The sequence below is a fragment of the Bacillus rossius genome, assembly GCF_032445375.1.
Source record: "Bacillus rossius redtenbacheri isolate Brsri chromosome 4 unlocalized genomic scaffold, Brsri_v3 Brsri_v3_scf4_2, whole genome shotgun sequence".
Lineage (NCBI taxonomy): Eukaryota > Metazoa > Arthropoda > Insecta > Phasmatodea > Bacillidae > Bacillus > Bacillus rossius.
In genome coordinates, this window is record NW_026962011.1 from 20,390,624 (window position 1) to 20,414,768 (window position 24,145).

Here is a 24,145-nt window from a genome sequence, read left to right on the forward strand (position 1 = left end):
GGATGTCGATCTACTAGAGGAGACATCGCGGACGACGGGATCCGAGGCAGCATCCACTACGACGACTCCAATTTTACCGACGTCAGGTTCAGAGGGAGAGGACCGGAGGAGTAACCTAACATTTGACTTCGGCAGCTGCAGAGCCAGCAGCACAGGAAGGAAGCCACGGAGTTTGAAAGGTTTTCCAGAGCAGTCCAAATCGTGTAGCAGTTCGACGAGGTTTGTTTCCCCACCCAAAGGTATCCCAAACTGCGTAAAGTTCGTTTTAACCCTTGATACTGAACAGTCACAAGATTTATAATTGTTTTATTATTTTGACCCACAAATAATTAGTCAAATTTGTTCAAAAGAAACTATGGTGAATTAAGTGTTATCTCACAGATTTGAAATGTCATAAGTTCAATCCAATAATTATATTCATAAATGTAATAATATAAATGGACACTCTCCAATTGTAAACTGAGTTTGTATGCTACTATCAGTTCTAAGACCAGAGGTTCCTATAACTGTTGCTCTTCGACTGAATATTATAATCATCGTTGGTTTGAAATCTAATATAAACAAACTACCAAACTTAAATACTACGAATATCATCAATAAAAAAATGATTAGCTATATTGATCTGGAATATTTGTGAATGATAATCACGTGTCATGTTTTCATTATTTTCGTATGCAGTGTAAATGGGCATGTCTGTGTAAATGTGTATTGTCACCAGCGTCACAATTAATAACGTTGGCAGTAAATATTCAAATTTTCAATACACCTTTCATTTTCAGTATCTCTGTTACACTGATGTTCATGACCACTTCACAGCTTGCAGATGTTTTGCACTACTATACTTGACTAATTAATGAATAACGTTAAAGATAAGATATTGTTTTGCAAAAAGATCTTATTCGTGTATTCAGCCCTTAAAAGAGTGAAATTAACTGAAGTACATTTATACTTGGATATCTTCATCTCTAGATATTGGTTTCCATTGATTCGGTGTATCAACTGCAGGTAATAATTGTAGTTACTTTGTAGGTCTGCGCCTATTGAACTGGTGACTAACAAAGGGGCTAGATCCATAAATCTGTCTGTTCATCTCGGTGACTGACAAGTAAATCAATGATATATCATTAGGACAAGCAATGTGAGTCCTTACAGTATGCCACAATCTCTATACTTTTGTGTTACACTTTGCAAATAACTACTCAACCCCTAGACTTAAAACTAAATATAATTATTTATATTCATGTCTAGCTGTGTCATCAATCATAATTTGAAAAAAAAATTATCAAGGCATGTTGCATATACATGCCAGTCTGTGAAATTTATTCAGTACTACTATAATTATAGTCTGTTACAAATACCTTTTGTAGATAAACAGTGTATATATCAAATATCTAGCAATTTTCTCGATTACTCTCTAGGGTATATGATATATTTTTTGTAGTTTAAGATCCTTTATTCTTTAACAATTATCTCGAACAAATGAGAAGGTTTAACATTAAACTGCAGATTTCCTTACGAAAGAAAACTTAATATTAAAAAATTCAGGATATTGTAAATTGTAAGAAACAAGAAGAAACTATAATGATAAAATGGTTATATAATTACAAATATTGCAATCAGTGATGTTATTATTAAAAAAGCTAATTTTTTTAATAATTCTCAGATATTTATTAAATAATTGTTACTATAATTTTCATATTAAAATGTACTTATTTTAATTAAAAAAAGTTTTACAATTGAATTCCTTAAAAAATTAACATTTAGCCTTTTTTAACTAGTTTAAATCATGCTTTGATAGTGATTTCTGAACTTTAATTTATCTGTGTGTAACGTTTTTTAAACTTAACTTTAAGGGTCACCATAACGCCTTATTTTTTAGCTAGTTATATTATTAAACGCATGAATAGCGATAACGTATAAAAACACATTTTAAGTTTTAGTAATAAATTGAAATGTATTTTTACTTAACAATTTTTTTCGATAAATATGCTTTCAAACTAAGTACATGACTGCAGCAAATTACATGTACACTCCCTTAACGTAATGATGTAAACAATTTAACTCGGGTTCACCGGACACAAAGTTATGGCTAATTTATGAGAATGTTCCCTCAGCACACTCCCAGCGACATTGGCCACGACATTCGTGGACAAAAAAAACACGGGGGGGGGGGAGGAGGGTAATGGAGTATTGCAAAAAAATGTTCTGGATACATTCGACTTACGAAGACCTCGTTATCTCTTGTATACCGTCTGTGGCATTGAAAATGTCATGTTATGAAGGTGCCAAGGTTGTAAATGTCAAACCTCTCCACTCTAAAGTTTCAGAAATACGTTTTATGTAATCTTTTTGTTATGATCATTATTTACTCTTATTTCGCTTATTAATTGTGCTTGTACAGAAAAAATATGTAACTTGTGCCTTGAATTCCAAATAACAAAATATTACTTACACAATTGTCACATTAACCAATAAACGTGGTTAAACTCAGTTGTTCTCTGGTAACACGGTTTACGCTGGGCTATATTTGTTACGTATAAAATATGACAAATCTGTTCTAGTTTTCTAACAATGTTTTAACTGCGATAAATTCAAACTTTATTTATTTTAAAGTATATTTTTGAGTGTGAAGGCTAGGACAATATTAATCCCCAACGGAGTTGCTTTGCATTTTACGTTTGGCTAACTTCGTACACACTAGATTAATAACAATATTTTTGTCAACCCAGTATGCATTTGACGATGGAGCTGACTCCAGTAAGATTTGGGGATATTGGTGTATATTTCCGTGACCTATCTATCGCTTATCTGTAGCCCAAACTTCCGTGCATGCGCAGCGCTCTTTTACTCGTTATTTCGTCCAGATGGCAGATCCGCGTCCAGCGCCATTAACTCGTATATAATCACGTAACAAGGGTATTGGTGTTCCAAATGAAACTTTATGGTAGTGAAACTATACTGATCATACAAATCGTACACTTTATTGGTCAAAACAAGTAATTAAGGCAACTTAAAAATTACTTGACAAAATTAGAAAGGTGGTTCCATTATTTCCGCGATGGTGCTGCTAAAAATTGTAACGATGGTTGTGAAAAACGTCCACTAGAATGCGTTAGGTTACAGTTTCATCCGAACAAGGCAGTGCTTGTTCGCTACCTTGCCCGAACGTCTTGGAACGCCGGCCCTAATAGAGACAGAATGGGAGAATGACAGACGGACGAAGACCTCCCCGGAACTGAAAAGAAGCTCTCTGGTTCTCGGCCCGCCGCCTGCGCCAGAGGAGCCGCGGCCGTCGACCAATGAGGACGCGCGCGGCGTAACGGCGTTGGCGGCCGGAAGCGGAAGCCGGCCGCGGCAGGAAGCCGTGAATCAGCGGCCTCGCCGTCGAGCCCTCGTTGGAAGAACCGCAACCGCGGCCGCTCCTCGCGCGGAATCGAGTTTGCGATGAATTATGCCCCGGAAATTCACGTTTCGCGCGGTTCCCACGATATAAAACGTAGACAACACCAATTGTTAGGAGCGTGTATTTTTCGCGGGGAAAAAAAAATATGATTGCTAATTAGACTGGCAAAAAACAATGGGGTGTGGCTGTGTCATGGACACGGTCGTGTGTTGTACGTGAATACGTGTACGTAACAGGTAATATTTTCCATACAAAATATAAAATACGCTGTTGTTTTATTTTATCACCACATATATTCACTGTAACTATTTTACACCAATGCTTTATGTATGCAATCGATAGGTTTTGACGAGAGCTGACGATTGAAACTCAAACGAACGTCGTAGCTTTTCCGAGTCAAAAGTTATACTAAATGGAAATCTCGAAACGCAGCAATATGACCTAAAAATGGCACCTCCACCGCGCGTGATGCGTCACAGTCCTTACTCAGCGTAACGAATTATTTGATCCTTAAGCTACCCAGTGGAGTAATTAAATTTTGGATGGAGATGATAGATATGTAGCTGCAACACCAAAATGTATCCCCCAATTTTGTTATCGTTCGTTTTTTGAATTGCCTCCCACCATGGAAGCAATATTAAAGCCGTATTCACGTCGAAAGGTTTTCCCCCGCTAGTGATTGTTCCCTTGTAATTGGCGACCGTTTGCAAGAGAAGCCATTGCCCTACTCTAACGGGCCATTCAGGACGCATTTGCTTCCGCACTGGATGGCTATGACTGGTGTGCTGACAGTAGACGTGCACCTGAAATAAAGCCAGCCAACCATGAAACAAAGACAATGTTACAAAGCTTAACACAGCTGGCCTGAAAAACGTTTTGCAAAAAAATGCATGGCTCTAACTAATGTCGAATTTCGTTTTGATCAGTAATTGGATACCAAAAACAGGTATAAATTATAGAAACGTTTACTGAGCTGTAAGTTCTTATTTAATTAAAATAAAAATATTATAAACTTTTTTTAATAATGTTTATAATCAAATCAACACCAGAGAGGATTATTTCTTGTTCCAAAAAATCTCACTCAAAGCAACAGTTCACTCATAGAAACTGGGGAATAAATCTGCCATGACCTCTATTTTGGGAAACCGAATAAGGACCATTATTCGACCTGGGGCCCTCTGACATGCGAGCCCCATGCCTTACCACTGCCTTGCCCCACCCCCCTCACTGCAGGGTTTTAATTTTGTGTATTGTGATTTTTCCTGTTTTTCTTCTTAATATCAAACACAAATTTTAAAATCCATATTATATTGTCATATGAGTGGTCTCATTCGATTCTGAAGAAAACAACCAAATAACATGTTAAACCATATCTTACTGGACTAATTATTTCGTACAACTCCCCCACCCCCTTACTACAAACACGAATTTTTGACCAAAGTTTTATTAATTTAAAAAATTTTAAATCTTTTTTCCCCTTTGCTGTTGGTTCAGCACCGATCGCTGTGGGAAATTTCAAACAATAATTAAATAATTTAATCAGGTTGGACTGATTCATCGTAGCAAATATTCCTACTCTAATACACTACTCCTTCCAAATAAAAATTGCCATCAACACAATGCCTAGTAAATCGTTTAAAATTTCTTCCAGGGCGATAGCAGACAACCCTAAAGAAAAACTTTGAAAATCTTAATATTAACGAAACACTCTTGACTGGAGAATTACTGAATTTCATGATAAAAATATATATTTAATTTCTAAAGACTTCCTGGGAAACACCATTATCTATATTAATAATAACACTGTTCTAGCTAAAAGGTCTATACACTAGACGAAATGATAAAAACATTTATTGGAAATGGCTATATACGTTATTGAGAACTCAAATATATAGTAATTGAAAATTTTGTCTCTGTGTTACACCATCAATCGAAAATCACTTGAAGGATTTGAATGATTTTTTATTTATTAGAAGGGTATCTGGCTAATTTAAAAATTAGACATTATGTTATTACAAAATTAGTGGGTAAATATCGTTTTAAGATAATTAAATGATAGAAGCTGTTTTATTTTTATTTTTTAAACTATAATTTTATTACTATTAAGGTTGTTTCTCTAAAGTTAATCAAGCGGAATATACTTTATGCCGTATGATTTTTATAAAAATTTAAAATCTACCAACTCTTTTTTACTATGTGCTGAAGAAATAATTCCCAAGTGATGAAATATTCTAATATGATTTTAAAATTAAAAAATAATATCTTTTGATCACATTAAACTTAATTTATATATTGAAAAGCATTAATAAAAATACCTTAAGCTACTTTCTCTTAATTATCGTTCTCTCGAATCATCACTCCTTCATTTGTAGCAGAGGTTAGTATTATTTTAAAAAATTTAAAAATACTTGTGAAATCCACCAATTGGAATGGCAAAATAAATTTAATTAAATATAAGTTTATTATAATTATTTTGGAGTTTAAATCTGCGTTTCACATCTGAATATGTTTTTATTTGGTTAGCGGATATTTTCATATTTAATTAATTTAAAATTTTTACTAAGGCATCCCTATTGTAAAAGTGGTTTGGGGTCAAGAATTTAGGAGTTTCCTTTCAAGTAATATTAAGCATAACTAATAAATAACTAATACTTTTGAAAAAATGATATTTGTACTCCATAATTTAAAAAAATGTACTTGAATCAAATAACTTAAAATAATGTGAGATATTTGTAAAATGGTTAAATTATTTAATTATTCTAAGGTAAGCTTTAACTATAGTAAATAGAAATATTAGTGTAAACGATGGCATAAATATAGTTAAGATGAAATATGCGAGTGTTTAACAATTTTTTTTAAATTGTCTACCTCATGAAATGAATAGGATGAAAGTTTGATTTCATCAAGGGAAATCACTCTAAAACAGAATTTATAAAATCAGATACTAAGTCAATGCTAAAAATTGAAAAGGCCTACCCGTAGCCATTAAAAAATATCATTCTTAAACTTTTTTTATGAATTAAAACTTTTTTGCACTTGAAAGTTTTTTTTGTGTGCCTTTTTCTTTAGTTAACATGTTTGGAATAAATCCCATACATTTCTTTCAAAGGTAAGAAAGATATCGGGAAGCCGCGGGTTTTTAGCCAGTAAATTATAAATTGGCTCATTAAAATTTTCATTTTAATTAAACTATTTGAAAACTTCTATAAACTTGCAGCACATCTCTTCGAAAACAGGATCTCGCCAATCATGGTAAAACAACGTAAAATGAAAATAGTAAGAAATCAAGACTTTTTTTTTTTTTAATTTATTCATTTAAAATGTATAGTATGATTTAAAAAAAATATCGTTATTATCTTTCCTGGGATCTAAAATAAAAATAGATATCTTTACTTTACATGTTGTTATCCTGTGTTACACTAGGAATCTGCATCACTGGTACGATGGCAGGCACGCACAGTTAGTTCCGCGTCTATCAAAGCCAGACTGACGCGTGACAGGCCGGATGGAGCCACAGTGAATCAGCCAGACGTTGATAAGCGAAGATAATCCGCTGTCAGGCACGGTTAAATACTGCAGATTGGGTGGAGCCGCCGGGCAGACGGGATGGGCCGCGAGCGACAGATCGATGGGGGAAGTGCCAATCGCGAAGGAATCGGGACAGGCCGATATACCGACGAACCAGGGTCCCGATCACCGGAGAACACACGACCTCGCTTCTGTAACGAGTCTATCGCTTTGCAGTTTGTATTTCAATTCCGTTGGTATTCACGTGAACGCTATTGTTCTTATTTTATTTTTCATGTTTATCTAAAGATTTTTTTTTTATTTTTTATTAAAATCAAACTACAACGGATAATAGTAGTTTAGCTTATTTTTTTTTTTCTTGTTGTGAACTAAATATTTAACTTTCTGCAAAAAAGAATGTAATTTATATATTTATGTGAAGAAGATAATATTTACGTTTAGAAATTCTTTAAAAAAAAAGTATTGACTTTTACATGTGTTAAAAAGAAATCAATTACCATCTTGCCTTGTTAAAAGGTGTTGATTGTATAAGCTGTTCGTTAAAAATAAGTTTATAATTAGAGGAAATGATAAATTCAAGTATATATAAAAAAATTATATAATAGTATAGGAATTAATAAAATTATTACTGAGAATTTGTTTTAAATGTCTTAATATATACATTTTAAAATAATATAATCTTAAGTAAAATAATTAAATATGGGATATTCAATCAGTTACCAGCTTGTTAAGACCATAGTCTAAAATTTGGTACGTATATGCATAATCTTGTTTTATGCACATTGGTTCCAACATTGGCATACGATTTGCCAACAGAGATGACAAAATTCTCGTGATGTTATCAATAAAACTTGCGGTCTTTTACAAAATGGTAGGCTACTCTTAACAAACACAATATTTTGATAAAAAATTTTAAATTATGTAAAGTTGAATTTTGACAAACTTCACATATTAATATACGGTTCACTAAACTACATGCTAACTGTTTCAACTAGGACATACAAAGCGATACTGTTATAACCTCAACATCGCACCGGCTGCATCCGCCATAACTGTTGACAAATAAGACGATTTGCGTATGGGACTATGAGTTTTGCAAAGTGACGACCATGGCGGTATTATTCATCTCACCCTCCGTAGTACGGTTTAGGTCTATGCTTACTGTATGATTAAAATCAGAATACAAACATAAGCCATCTCTATTTGTAAAGTCCGAGGCAGGATGTATACAGAAACAACGTGTGTGTGTGATTGTGTGTTAGAGCAGCAACACACTGTGTGTGTGTTTTAGAGCACCAACACACTGTGTGTGTGTGTTAGAGCACCATGAGGAGAGAGAGAGGGGAAACCAGGAGTCAAGAAATCCGTCTCTTCAATAAAACCGGTGGATCGGTAAAGCACCCTTGAAAGAATCTAAATAATTTTAACGATTAAATATATATATGTTTAATATGAATACGCTTAATAGATGTGTCAATATTTTATTATTAAAAAAATTGAGCTAGATCTTCAGTACTCGCCAGTGATGTGTAAACATCTAGCCTCGGTAACGAGCAAATTCATGTGTTCTCCATGTTGCAAATACAGTTAAAAATACGAAACTCGGACACGAAATTTAACGCAAAATTTCTTAACATAATGTCAAGTGTGATAACCATACGCAAATTGTGATTTATTATAAATTTCTAGACTCGTATGGTGCGTAGTTTTCACGCCCCCACTAAAATTCGCTTCCGGAGCAGCTGCGTGGGGCTACCTGATTTTTTACAAGGCTAAAAGTCTGCCCATATTGTTAAAACTCACTAAATAGTTATTACTTCAAAATTTCCCTTTGTCTTTGTGAACTTCGGTTTGCGCCATCCACCATAGATTTCAGCACCGTGGCTACACATTTCCGTTCTTCGACTTCCATCGCATTCATGAAATTACTCCCGCCAAAAGCCGTATACCAATAACTAAGTTGTTATACATAAAATAAGAACAATTTATGACATCACTAAATTATGCAACATAACAACAATTTGGCATTTTCCCGTTATTGAGATTTACTGACAATATATAGACACCAATAATTAAGTCTAGATATAGATATCCATATTATAATAATATACAGCCCAGAAACTTAATTCAGAACTAATTTCGTACAGTGCATCTTTTACCCTCCGCCTCTGAGTCTGAGGTGTATCATAGGTGATGCAGTCTGAAGTTGCAAATATTAGCAGCCGACCTGGATGGTTGGCTTACTGCTTTTGTGTTTATGAGATGGAATCTCAATAAAAACAGCTGACTGTGGCTTTCTTTGTTCCTTGGTTGTTGTACAGTCCTTAGGACTGACTTGCATGGTTAAAATATTTATTTGAGTGCAGATCTATCCAAATATGCGGGTTTGTAGATTTATGTAAGCACGATTATTTGTTCCAATATCAGTAGTCCAACCAACCGTATTTACTTCAGCAGATTATTTGCTAAAATCATTCCAGATTTTTGCCCATAAATTATGGGTGAAAACAAGTTTATTCATGATTATGGGTGTAAACCGTTTCATGCTTACAGAATCAATTTTATCCTTTCACTCTTTTCGCACACTGGAGTGGACTATTTATGTCATGGAATTGATCAAAACTTGGATATGTGGGTCATGGCGTACATTCTAGTAGGCATACTTTAAAACTATGAAATAAATTAATTTTAATTTTCATTGTATATATTTTTATATGATAAGTATACGGTAATATTATATCTCTTAACTTAAAATACCAAAAAAAATAGTTCAGTTAAAATAAAATTAAAATATTTATGTTAGGAATTGACAAAGTTTTACTGAAAGGGTTAAAAGAAATGGCCTTGGCAAGAAAAATATGTGTGAGGTACGGTTCAGCGTTAGAGGTTCAGGCAAACGACACACCAATTTTGGAACCCGCAAGTTTGAGTCATGTCGTGCAATCCTCGACATACGAGAGACGGGTCACGCACGACCCACTCAAGTGGACCCTCCCCCCCCCCCCCCCTCCGGCAGAGAAGATTTTGTTTGTGAACGTGGAGCGTCGTGATTGGTAACTTCGCAAAGTATTCGGGAGCGTGTCTCAAGAGCAGATGTGGCCGCGGCCAGATAGTGGAGAGGAGTTGGAGGGGGGTGGGGGGAAAGGTGTGGACCCAGGGGAGTCTGTATCGCCAAAGTTCTCCGGCCATCGCGACTCATGAAATATCGTGGCGCCAAGTTTGCCCGAAAGCTGTAGGCGCTAGAAGAGCGCCAGCAAACTACCCTGGGAAGGTCGGCGAGGGGTCAAAGTCTCAAAGTCTCCCAATGTTTAAGTTTGGCTGGAATCTCGGTTGCCGAGAGGCATTTTCGTGCGCAGGCAACCTGAGCAGGGGTTCGAGCTTCGAACGTAACACTTAGAACTCTTAGAAGTCGACGCAGTTTCGTTAGAAAGCCCACGGGACATCATCTCCTTCACGAGAGACCTGAAACAAATTCCTCGACCACAAACTGTGATTTGACGCTTCATGAACTAATGTAGTGTAAGCCCTAACTGTCGAGAGTGTACAAAAAGAAAATATAAATGAAAAGATTTTTCAAAACAACTAAGTTCTCAAGTGGGTTACATAAGCATCACTAAATTTTGGGGTGCAGTAGATCTGATTTGGAAAAAACATTTGTGCCGTCTACGCATTTAATATTATGTACACATTTTTGCTTTCCATTTCGAGGTTTTTTTTAATTACCTCCAGTGCAACCAGCAATGGCGTGTGTACATGAAATTGTTTTAAATCCATAATTTTACTCCGGTTTTACAATTACAAAAATCACTTTTGGTCATAGTTAAATTTCAAAATACCTCAACTTCCTCATAATTTAAATAACTTAATGTAGGCTACATAACATCCTATATGTCCTCCAATTTTCCAAAATGACCAATTAAACATTTTCTCATATTCCATGCAGCAAAAATATATCCAGCGTGTTTACCTCAATTCACCCAGAATTAAATAGTTTAGAAAGATGTTTGTACTAGGTAATATCAAGATGGTTTAAAATAAATTCGAACGTATTTTATAATAATTATTATTTGAATTTTTGAATTTTAAGTTTTACGATAGTAGTTAATTTTAAACGTTTCAACCAAAGGAATTTTACAACAATTTATAACGGATTTGGATAGTATACCTACTAAACACTATTTGATTTTTTTCCTCTCTTAAACCTGGTTATTTACACATTAGCTATAAATTTTGAAATAAATATAAACGAATATGATTGTGTAAATGGTAAAGAAGTTTTTTATTATTATTCCAGCTTCTTACTTCATCAATCTTTGTAGTAATGATTCGGCTTATCAAAAACTGTTTAAGACCAAAGTGTTGGATAGTATTTAAAACATTTACAATAGATCGCTATAGATTTTATAGTTTACCTAATAAATAGTAATAGTTCTTTGACCTTCAACCCCTATTTTTTCCATCCCTTGCAGTAGTGGTTGGTGGTATAAAACATTATTTGAGACGAAAGTTGTAGATAATAATTTAAGGTTTCACAGTAAAAAGAGAACAGGTTTGATAGTGTATATGGTATAAAAATTGTGACATTTTTATATTCCTACCCTATTTTTTCTACCCCAAGCATGAATGGTTGGTATTATCAAAAATTATTTCAGGTCCAAGTTTTAGAAAAAAAATTATATGATTTACAAACAATGTGAACGGATTTGATGGTTTTCCTACTAAGGGAGCGATGCATTTTATTCGTCCTTTACACTCTATTTATTCCGCCCTTTGCAGCAATGTTTGGTTGTATAAAAAATTATTATTTCGGACAATATAAGATTTACAAACAATTTCAACATATTTAATAGTGTACTTACTAAGAGAGTTTTTAATTTTTAGTCCTTAAACATCTGTTATTTTTCACCTCTTCCAGTAAGGTAGGTCTATAAAAATAATTTCGGACGAAAGTTGTACACAATATTTTGTGGTTTCACAGTAAATAAAAAAGGATTTATTAGTATAAACGTTATGAACATTATGATTTTTTTAATTTATACCCCTGTTTTTTAATCTCTTGCAGTATTGGTTCGTAATTGCTTCAGATAAAAGTTTTAGATAAAAATTATAAGTCTTACAAACAATTCAAAAGGATTAGATGGTGTACTTTCTAAGGGAGTTACGAAATTTTCTGTCCTCCTCTGTTTTTTTCCACCCCTTGCAGTTACGGTTTGTCGTATCAGAAATGTATTTATAAAAATGTTTCATACAAGTTATAATACGTTTAAATTGTTGCAATATTTATAATATTTGTGTAGCTAATAAGAGTTTTCTGTTTTTAAAACAACCTTCCCCATTGTTACTCCTCTCTGATAGGATTTTTCCCATTAAAGAACTTGACAGAGATTTTTAATTATTTTATTTCATTTATAAGTTTGGAAGTGATTTTTGCAAAATTATATCAGTTATTGTGTATATAAAAATGTGATATATAATACATTTCTATATATAAACTTTTGAGTTGACGATGGTTTCGGCGTCTAAAAACCATGAAACGGAAAACTATATAAATATTTTCCTGAAGTCACACCATGGTAACAGACCCAATAGTCTTTCTTAGAAAAATACCTAACACATTAATTATGCGGCATGTTTAGTAGCCTGGGTTAGCAATGATTGTAACTTAACACACAAAAGGAAATATACTCTTCCGTGGATATAACAGTCAAATACTTTGTTAACAGGTAATAAATAACAACAGGGAAGCAATAAGTAAATGTTTATAAGTAAATTGTTTTATATTGGATTTAATTATAAATAGATAGAAATAAGACACATTGAAATACAAAGTATGGCATACGGAGTAAAAATAAATGTTGAAATCAGTGAGTCATAAAGAATGGAACACTTTGACAAACCCTTGTTAAAATGTTGGGATTTTTGAAACGTCGCCTTAAACTAAAAATTTTTAAAATTTAAAAATATGATATTAGCAGAAAAAAATAAAAATTATGAGACATTCCTCAAAAACTGTACTCTGAAAAAAAAAATAACATAGAACATCACTATCGAGAAAGCAATTTCGTACGAAATTGTTCACATATAAGTAATGAAATGCATGGGGTTTACCTTGTGGGGTTAGACTTCATAATTGCTTATTTTAGGTATCAAGGTCAGTTTGATAATATTTTTATTTTTTCCCATAATGGCTTTTTGATCATGAGCCAAAATTAGAAAAAAATAATTAATTCACGAAGAAATTTGTTTGTATTTCTGTAACTGAGTACAGCAAAAACTTAGTCAAACTATAATTATATATCTTCCGTATACTCGACCATTTCTGTACCAACTGGTAAGCGGACTGTACTTGACTCACTTACTTGTGATAGCTGGTACGAATTGAATCATGATTGTGAACAACCTCGTAGATATAAATTCGGAAAAATCATTAAACGAACGATATATAAATATATAGTTTTTCTGCCCAAACTTGTGTGGAAAAATTAATTTTGGAAATTTTCGGGTCTCTAGTTGATACATTTCGACTGAAAAAAGAACTGATTCAAGCTCCAAAATAATTTATGACTCCAGCCCGGAAGCCGTGTTTTAGTAGTCGCTATCTTTCAGTTTAGAACAACACACCCTGAAGATGCCTGATGAAAAGGGAATGCCGAAACGTCGGTTAAAGCTACCAAAGAAGCAGCTCCAACTGAGAACCCGCTTGCAACAATGGCTGCGAGAGCCAGAAGGCCTGCAATCAACTCGTAATCCAACCCCAGTCGTTAGAGAAACTTTCGTGTTTTAAGTTAACTACGTAAGTGCTGCGCTGCATTTTACAGCGGCATTATTCCATTATTCAGCCGAGCGCAACTTTTAAGTGGGGCCTTTTTCGCGGAAAGATTTCTAGACCATCTGTGAGATAAAAACTTTGTAGCATTGTCTGTGTTGCAGTGTAATGAGCAATCAGATTTTTTGTCGAGAAAAATACACGCCCACAAGGTTTTTGAATGGTTTTTGCAATGGGGAAGATTGATTTAAAATGTTTTATTTTATTATACGCAATTGCTGGTTACACTGTACATGCCTATACGGTCTCGCTAGCTTACTCGGCTAGATTTAAAATTGTATTTATTCATGCAAATACACTTCATATTTTTTTTCCAATTTTTTCCCCAATGTACTAAATAATTATTTACGTAAACAATTTTTTTAATGATTTATTTTGAAAATTATTTCCCCGTCTCACACACTAAGAATCAATTGATATGCTACTTATGTTAACCAAATGGTTTATTATTTACGAAATATTTGAAGATTAAAAATATAAATTTTATAATTAACGTCGTAAATTAAAAAATATATATCTTGAAAATTAAATGTATCCAAATAATTTTTGGGTGGAAATATGTCTCATGGTCTGCAGAGTTTACAAAATATGGTTTAAATGATAACTTTAAGAAATAGAAAACTAAGGTAATTTTATGTTATTTAGTCCATGGTGTTAAACTTTTGTTAAGCACTGTATTTCATAGATATACCTCAATAACGTTATTGCGCTTTATCTTTGACGTAAAGTGTAACCGGAACCGGCGTATGTAAAAAAAAATTAATGCATGTCCCTACTTTTAAGCTGTGTTTCATATGACCAACTCTCGAACTCATTACTATGTTCATGTGCAATTTAACCAAACTCATCTTTCTTAATGATCTGACGCTTAGCCATGTTTTCAATTTGATAAAGATATCACTCTTAGTTCCTTCCTAGTTTGAGTTTTGGGAGTTGTTTTGTCCGTCACCTCCCTGCCGCGGCCGTCAAGGTCAAGGTCATCCAAGATGGCCGCCGTGACGTCACAATCCAAGATGGCGGTCGGCTCATCAGGCTTCTCAGCCAGAAGCCAGGGCCATAACATACTTTTCAATACTACTTTAGTGGGTAGTTGTCGAATCTTAATTATTGACACCCATTATATTTTCTTAAGTTTGAATAGTTTCAGAGATATAATTAATTATCTTTAACCATATTTAAACCTTTATCGCCCCTTAGGGGTGTAATTCTGTATTTAGACATAGCCTAGTTTCTTAGTTAGCCAAATAGCTTTCCTTTAATAAAAAATTCATCTAAATCCGTCTAGTAGTTATCGATTGATGCTCGAACAAAGATACTAAAATTTTAAAAACTATATTTTTGAGTTCTTAATCATGTAAACAGCTATTAGCATTAGGAGCCTAGTTTGCTTAGCATTTCATCCAATGTACAGACTTTTTGCCTTGAACAGTGTTATTATTAGTATAGATTAACCAAAACTTTATTCAAATAAGCTTGTAAAATGGACGGTTTGGCAATAAGGCAGCCTATTTACATCGTATTAGTAAATTCAGGAGTTCAATTTTGATCATTTGCACAATAGTAATTTTCTTTTCAAAATTAACTGGAGCAGTTTATATCAAACGTACCATCTTGATTTGTGCTCCATTCGAATACTGAGACCATTTACATAAAGTGTTTGCAGAATATTTTCGACCATATACCATAAAAAAAATATAAATATAAAAAATAAGCGAAATATTAAAGTATACTGAAATACTTAAGTTTTGTTTAACCTTTGAATCTAGGAAACCTAAGTTTAACATTAATAATTTTCAGCTTCCATGGTTTTGTCATACCAACGCTAAAGAATAAATCATCTCTTCCTATAACAAGCTCCCGGTAACTTAATCACAAGAAGAATGAAGTAGCCATCAATCCAGCACACTGACACCGTTACAAAAAAATTTATTCCTCAATAGAACTCGGCAGTAGATTGCGCTGCTCTTTATTGGCGAGTGTGGCCGACACGAACCAGAGAAATCAACACACTCGGGTTGATTTGTCGGTTGAGGTAATTGCGGCTCGTAAAATGTTACGCTAGCGCGAATGGCGTATTCGGCCGCGGTATATGGCGTCTCGTGGGGAAAGGGCTCAGCTACCCCTCAATTCGGAAAAGGGCATGTGGGCAGAAGTCGCTAGGTAATTTAGGTAAAGTTCCCTCCGAGGAGAGGGAATATGATGGAACGCTCCGTGAAGCGTGTGGTTGGCTGGCGCAGAGGTGGGTAACGTTGTTACGGCTCTCAGGAAGTGCTCGAAAGGCGAGGTGCGTGTGTGCGTGCGTGCGTGCGCATGCGTACCAGCGACAGCTCCAAGCAAAAAAAAAATTCTTCGTAACGAAGAGAGTTGGTAACTAATTTACGAAGCGTTCTTGTAAACATAGCTTAACTCTACACGGTAGAATCCTACAAAGGCTCATCTGCTCTGTAGTTGATCGTACATTCACTTAAATTAATTAGTGTTAATATTTTAAAATGATTAATCTTGACTACAGACAAGCAAAACCTTAATAATTATTACTGTCACGTTGGTTTAAAGGCGACTTTTACTGACAACAAAAGGGAAACTCTATGGCTTAGCGGCATTTTTTAAAGTAGATACATATAATTAATACACCAATTGGTAAAAACTTTAGGGATGGAGTTTTCAATGAGTGTTACCACAGATTCAGTTACTACTGCATCTACTAAGGGTCCTCTCATAATCTAAAATTAGTCATAAATTGGTATCTGTTTAGTCTTTATTTGAATCCTCTTGGATGTTTGTACTGACGTCGAATAAAAGTACAATGCTTATATATATATATATATATATATATATATATATATCTTATTTGTACCACATGATGAAGCATCCAATATCAGAGAGATAATTGAGTTATCCTTTCAACCATGCTTGAAGAATTGTGAATTTAAATCTGTTTTCATTCACTTGACATAAATTTAATTAGGAACAACAAATATTCGCTATCGTACAATTAGCCAGTAACTATACTACGCTGGGTTGAAAACTAACAGGGATCTTATCTGCGGTTTGGAACTTTGGTGGTAGAAATGTAACAATTTATGTGCGGTTTCTGTTGGCAATCCTTTCCCCCTTGTTTCTTGGTCATGTATCTGACAGGGGCAGCAAGACATCTGGCAGAACGCCCAGCAACTTGCAAACTGGCGCAGAAGATACATCGAAGTACAGGGGCAAAAACTTGCAGAGAAAAGTTCAACCAACATCCTATTAGTTTTTTGAGAGAAAGAGAGAGAGAGAGAGAGTGTGTGTGTGTGGGAGAGTGAAAGTGAGAAAGAAAGACGAGATGTAAGTGATACAATTTTCCTCGGTGCACATGGTTTGGAGTATACATTTATTAATTCAACTTTGTACTGGGCTATACATCGTAGAAGATAAAACAATGGTCACAGATAAGATTACTCTAGCACTTACATATATGAAGGAACTTAAGTTTTACAAGCAATATTACATGGCTGAAGAAAATAATTTATACAATATTTTGAAGAAAAAAAACTGTTTTCTATGCGTATCATAACAGCATAAATGGCCGAACAACAATGTGCAACTAGGTAATCAATATGCGTGCTGTAGTCTAAATACTATTTTTCTATTTTCAGTAGTTCGCCCGACCTGAGTCGAGGGCTGATTGTGCAGTCAATCAGGGCAGTATTGACCAATGCGGTCTGGCTGTAGATTTAACTCAGACCGAAACAGCTGCGGCTAGGTTATAAGATTATACCTTGAATACTAAGAGATGCTCGGTTAATCCAAAGAAACAGAAGGTACAAAACTGCGAAAATGTTGGTGCATATCAAAAAATTTTCAGTGCTTGTTTTTTTCCAAACTATTTATTTTTTGACCATTTGATTAAAACTTTGTCAATGTTTCGTGATATTTGTTTTATGCAAAGCTACGTTTGAAATAGCTTACACTGCACCCAAACAATGAAATATAATAACGCATTAATGCTTTATATATCACTTATTCTCATTCGCATGTTGATGCATTTAAAAAAATTATATTTTTGATTTCATGACAATTCGTGAGGATTCCTCCAGATATAAAAATAACAAATTTTTCTTCATAATCAACTATCCTTTATTTAATAATCCTTGCACACATCCTTTATTTAATAATCCATACACATTCAGAAATTTATATCTGTAAAAAATGTAATTCTATATTTATTGTAACGTAAATGTTCTTTGTTCAATTCATACTACTAACCATTGATAGTCGTAATAAAAAATACTTAGTTAAATACTTTTACTGTCCAAGTTTCTAATATTTTCGGGCCAGGAGTGATTGCATCAATATACTACGCATGTATATTACTGCAACACGAAATCATAACAAATTTATTACGAATAAGAGTTATTTGTAACTCAAAGAGTTAAATATCTTCTTTTCTGTACAGTGATTTTGTGTGTTGCCGTTTCAGAATCAAATTACTTTTAATCATACTTTAGAACTATTTCATAACAATTTACCAACGAAGAACTAGAAAAGGTAAAAATAGTGAGCGAGTCGTTCAGTACTCTTACGTGATGTGCAACACCTAACCTCGGTAAAGAGCAAATTCATGTATTATCATGTTGCAAATATACTTATAATACGAAATTCGGGACACTAAAATTAAAGTATAATTCTTTAAAATAATTTATGGGCACGACTCACACGTAGTTTCCGCACTCACCGCTAGATTCGCTGCGGGAACAGCTATATCAACAATCGAATCATTCAATTTTCAGACAGAAATTTTAAGCTATATAATAAAACGGCTCCTATGAAAGCGAAAAAGACTAAAAAAAAAATAACAAACCTCGGCTTTGGACCTGATTTCGAATAGGAATTTTATTAAAATACAGCCCATCTCGTTAGAATTCACTGAACAGTTAATAAATTCTATAAAGTTTTCATTTGCCTTTTGTTCGCGCCATCCGCCACAGATGGCAGCACCGTGGCTACACATTTCCGTTCCATGCGACTTCCAGTCCATTCACGAAATTACTCCTACCAAATGCATTATACCGAGAGCTGAGATGTTACACATCAAAAACTTTCTCGTTGGGATTGACCTTTACGGAACTTACATGCGAACCGAGAGTATATGCTAGATGATTCTGTAGCTAGTCTCAAATCACCGTCAGACTTCATAGGTCAGAGGTCAAGCAGAGCGGTCTTAAACGATGAGTGTGATTGTAGGATTAGGCAACCGTGGCGGTTTGCTGAAAGAGAAAGGGAGGGTGAAGGAAGTTGGTTCGTTTTGAAAACCTTGAACATCCGCCAAAATGGCACTTCTCGTACGTTTTGTGTTCGCTAGGTTGGCACAGGGTGCGTAAAAAAAAGTATTTCAGTACACTCGTCACTGGCGAAACACACTGTTGTGAAATTGAAAGGCGAGGAAACACAGATGGAAAACGTTATCTCCATCATATTCTCCGTCCCAGTTTTCTTTGAAGGCAGGCCAGGACGACATGGGGTCAGTTTTGTAACAATATATGAAATATTAAAAAGGGAAAACTTTTCAAAATTACGCTTTCTGTAAAAACAATAGTCTTATGCATTAAAAATTGACACTTTGAGAAACTCTAAGTATTCAAACTATGAAGTTTCCAACGTTATTACCCAACAGATCGTTTGGAACACCGAATTTCGAAGAAATCTTTTCGAATCACCCAGGCCAATTTAATGTTGCACATAACACCATGATTTATCACTGTTATCTTTGTTGTTGTTCAAATTTTTAATAGAAGAGGATTTAAAGCAGAAGCTGTTCCACAAGCCAGCAAATATCTTTTGAGCCTAATAATGTTTACCAGTTTTTAGAAGATTGATGGTCCCACGCAGCAGCTAAGCGATTGATGCACATTAGTTACACATAACAGAAAGTTAACTTCACAGAAAATAAGAGTGCGTGTGTTAAGGTGAAAGCAGGTAGAAAATTTTCCTGATTGATTACCACATGCTTGAAAGGAAAATATTACTCGTTCGCAAATTTCCACTTAAGTTTAAAAATAAATACTAAATATTGCAGATATGTTTCTAATCTTAAATTCAATACTCAGATTTAACAGAATCTCTGACTGAGAACAGTCAAGTTGGAGGATATTGTAAAACGCTTACAATTAAGTTTTATTTTGTCACCGTGGCATAATTAATTGTTTTAACTACAGCTTGTTAATCACAGTAAATATTAACTTTTCAGAAAATGCCAGGACGACCGAAATTCAATAATTTTCAAAATCACCCATTTGACTTAAGGTGGGAATCGAATCCTTAACCTCAAACTAAATATCAGGTAGGCTGACACATAAAAAACCCAGGCGGCCAGCAACCAGATGCGTTCTTAACACTTCGAGACAGAGAAGTAAACGTGTGGGTGGCAGAGATATAATGCTAATATCGTATGTTTAGGTTTATTAATATTTATTTGTCTTAACACAACAGTTATTACACATTTTCTATCCCTAAATGTTAAATAAGTTACTTGTTAGCACATATAGTTAATATAACATGGAATTACAAATAATTTTAAACCAAACCAAGCTAAAATCTAGTCCGTAACACTATTGCCCAGAATCATCGTACATTGAGAAAAACGGTTTGGTCAATACAAACCGATATTGGTTTGTATTACTGACGATCAAATATATACGTACCTACTTAATAAGCCCAAATAAAACTTAATGCGTGCCAAAATTGTTTTTAAACACCTATCAAACTATATAATTGATTAATCAAAATATTCTTAACAGAACATATTTTTTTAATTAACTCTACACATATATTTCGCTATGAACAAACACGCAGCAGTTTGATCGAGGTAAATAATCCTCTCTCACAATGTTACCATTGCGATACAAGCGCAAACTCTAGTTGGGCTCCGTCCGACATGTGCATGATAGATCAGGGTCGAGACAATGAGATTTAGTTCCCAGATTGAATGTGACTCATCATTTTGCTCATAAATCGGCCAATAACGATCCTAATGCTTCCAAACACACAGCTTATAACTAAAGGAATTTCATTTGTCCCGTAATATGCTAGGAAATGTTACAGAATTTAATTTGTCTCGTACTATACCACGAAATAGGTTACATAATTAAATTTGTCCCGTACTATGCCAGGAAATAAGTTACATAATTTAATTTGTCCCGTACTATGCCAGGAAATAAGTTACAGAATTTAATTTATTTCGTACTATGCCAGGAAATATGTTACAGAATTTTATTTTTCCCGTACTATGCCAGGAAATACCAAATTCCTTTTTTATGCATGTACAGTTATTACGAGTCCCTTATCAAGATAATAAAATTAATATTTTCAAAGTAGTAAGTATCTGAGCAATGTCATGCATAGACAAATTCTTGCAAACATACGATAGGTAAATATAAACAGATTTCAACTTCCGCTAAAATGCTACCTTACTCAAATCTCAGTGGCTCTTTTGCAGAGCATTAGTAATATAAATAATATATATATATTATTATCTTCGTTACACACGAACTCTCTCTCATATTAAGGAATTATTAGTTTTGAAATCTTGGCGGTCAATTCATGTTCCAAGTTACTGTTAATTTTTTTATTGTGCATATACCTTTGAGCCCTATGTAAGGAGACTTACGGTGTAGTTATGAATGCCTACACAAACACTCGTAATGTATGGTGCTCTGTTGAACGCCTACGCTGACATTTGTGAAGTACGGTGAACTTTAGAATGTATAAGCTGACTTGTGTGAAGTATGGTACAGTTTTGAACACCTACAATGACTTATGTGAGTTATGGTGATCTGATTAACGCTTACACTGACTTGTGTGAAGTATGGTGCAGTTCTGAACGCCTATGCTGCCTTGTGTGTAGTATGGTGCAGTGTTGAATGCTAACACTGACTTGTGTGAAGTATGGTGATGTGTTGAATGCTAACACTGACTTGTATGAAGTGTGGTGCAGTTCTGAACGCCTATGCTGCCTTGTGTGTAGTATGGTGCAGTGTTGAATGCTAACACATACTTGTGTGAAGTGTGGTGCAGTGTTGAACGCCTACAGTGACTTGTATGAAGTGTGGTGCAGTTCTGAACGCCTATGCTGCCTTGTGTGAAGTATGGTGATGTGTTGAATGCTAACACTGACTTGTGTGAAGTGTGGTGCAGTGTTGAACGCCTACAGTGACTTGTGTGAAGTGTGGTGCAGTGTTGAACGCCTATGCTGCCTTGTGTGAAGTATGGTGATGTGTTGAATGCTAACACTGACTTGTGTGAAGTGTGGTGCAGTGTTGAATGCTAACACTGACTTGTGTGAAGTGTGGTGCAGTGTTGAACGCCTACAGTGACTTGTGTGAAGTGTGGTGCAGTGTTGAACGCCTATGCTGCCTTGTGTGAAGTATGGTGATGTGTTGAATGCTAACACTGACTTGTGTGAAGTGTGGTGCAGTGTTGAATGCTAACACTGACTTGTGTGAAGTGTGGTGCAGTGTTGAACGCCTACAATGACTTGTGTGAAGTTTGGTGCAGTGTTGAACGCCTATGCTGCCTTGTGTGAAGTATGGTGATGTGTTGAATGCTAACACTGACTTGTGTGAAGTGTGGTGCAGTGTTGAATGCTAACACTGACTTGTGTGAAGTGTGGTGCAGTGTTGAATGCTAACACTGACTTGTGTGAAGTGTGGTGCAGTGTTGAACGCCTACAGTGACTTGTGTGAAGCGTGGTGCAGTGTTGAACGCCTGAGCGGACATGCGAGGAACATCCACGCTGACGCGTGTGCCCGCAGAGCCCCTCGCCGCCCCAGTACGTGTTCTGGTACCACAACGAGCGCATGATCAACTACGACACCAGCCGGGGCGGCGTGTCGGTGAGCACGGAGCCGGGCCCCAAGACGCACAGCCGGCTCATCATCAACAGCGCCACGCACGGCGACTCGGGCAACTACACGTGCCGCGCCTCCAACACAGAGGCCGACACCATCTACGTCTTCGTCTCCAGAGGTGAGGCCCGCGCACCAAGCGACGGACGTGCAACCTTTTTGAAGTTATACTTCTAATGCGACTTCCAACAAGGTTGCGTTAAACGTTTAACGCTCCTGGGGAGGGGGAATAGAAAGAGAGAGAGCGAGAGTGAATGCTATTGTAAGGAACTAAGTAGAGAGTAAGAAAAAAATAAAGATCCTGACAGTTTGTAGTGTCGCCATATTCGTTTCAATTTTCAATACCTTTTTTGTATATTACAATTTAAATTGCAGAGAAAAAATCATGTTTCATAAACACATAAATAGTGAGTGTGTGTCATTTCTCTATGTCCAAGAGGTCTCGCCGCGTCAATTTTCTCCTTGGGGCGAACCCGTCCGCTTAGTTAAATAAACAGCTTTTATCGTTGAATGATTACATGATTTATTTCATGAATATCTGCTCTCATAAAAAAGTTAGTTTTATAGACATTCAATAGGTCTCTCTCTCTCTCTCTCTCTCTCTCTGAAAATCAATCTATGAATCGTTACAAATTTATTTCCTTTATTTTTTTAGTTTGATTTGATACAATATGATTTCATTAAAAATCAATTTCTACCCCTTCCTATTTTCATTTCCACATTACGAAGTTTCACTTCTTCCGCGCGGAGGGAATCCACGCACTTTTTTTGCATGCAATTAAAAACTATTTTTTAATGATGCCAAAGAAGTATAACTTCTCACGCGCGTACCTAAGTACACGCACCCATTTTTTTTAAAAATTTCATCTTCTGTCAACTTGGCCGAAGTTTGCTTGCAATATGCGTATATAACAAGCAAAAATTTAGGTTTTGTAATAAAATCTTGGTTTGTTTGCAAGTGATTAGTTACGTAATGTCAAACATTTAAGCCATTAAAACGGAGACATATAAAACGATACAAGAATTCATAACTTGGGGATATGGACAGTGGCAGCTGAAGGGGACACCCTCCCTTCCCACCCCAGTTTCCGAAGTGGAAAACAAAAAAACGCTGTAGACGTAGTTCGTAACTAAACATCAAAAAAATTAACCAATTAAGTAAATTATTTAATTTTTAATGTTTATTTTTGTATGGTACCATAAACCGTCCTCTCTCATGAACGAGGCTGAATTCCGAAAAAAATTCTGCTCCTTTTGTTTTAGCTGGATGCGCCCATGTCTTCAAAAATGTGCCAGCTGTCATGACACACGTATGTGACTGTTCTATCTTGCAAACAACCCGTTCAATGTTGGGCTTGTAGCGCCAAATGGTTTGAAACCCGGGAAAGATAAGGATGTGTGTGGCTTTTTAAAGTGTAATGATGTTGATGGGTTGATCGCTGCCTAGAGGCTGGTTTGCGTTTTCAGTCATCTGCGAGGTAATACTGCGGTGGATGTCAATTG

The 24,145-nt window shown here is 35.2% G+C and overlaps 1 protein-coding gene across 1 annotated transcript in view; it reads left to right on the forward strand.

The window, feature by feature from the left end:
• The window catches only part of LOC134542327 (hemicentin-1-like), a 369,603-nt gene that overhangs the window by 322,016 nt on the left and 23,442 nt on the right, over window positions 1-24,145 (forward strand). Inside the window, exon 7 of the mRNA XM_063386475.1 lies at window positions 22,550-22,763. Coding sequence (XP_063242545.1) covers window positions 22,550-22,763 — 214 coding nt within the window. The remainder of the gene's footprint in view (window positions 1-22,549; window positions 22,764-24,145) is intronic.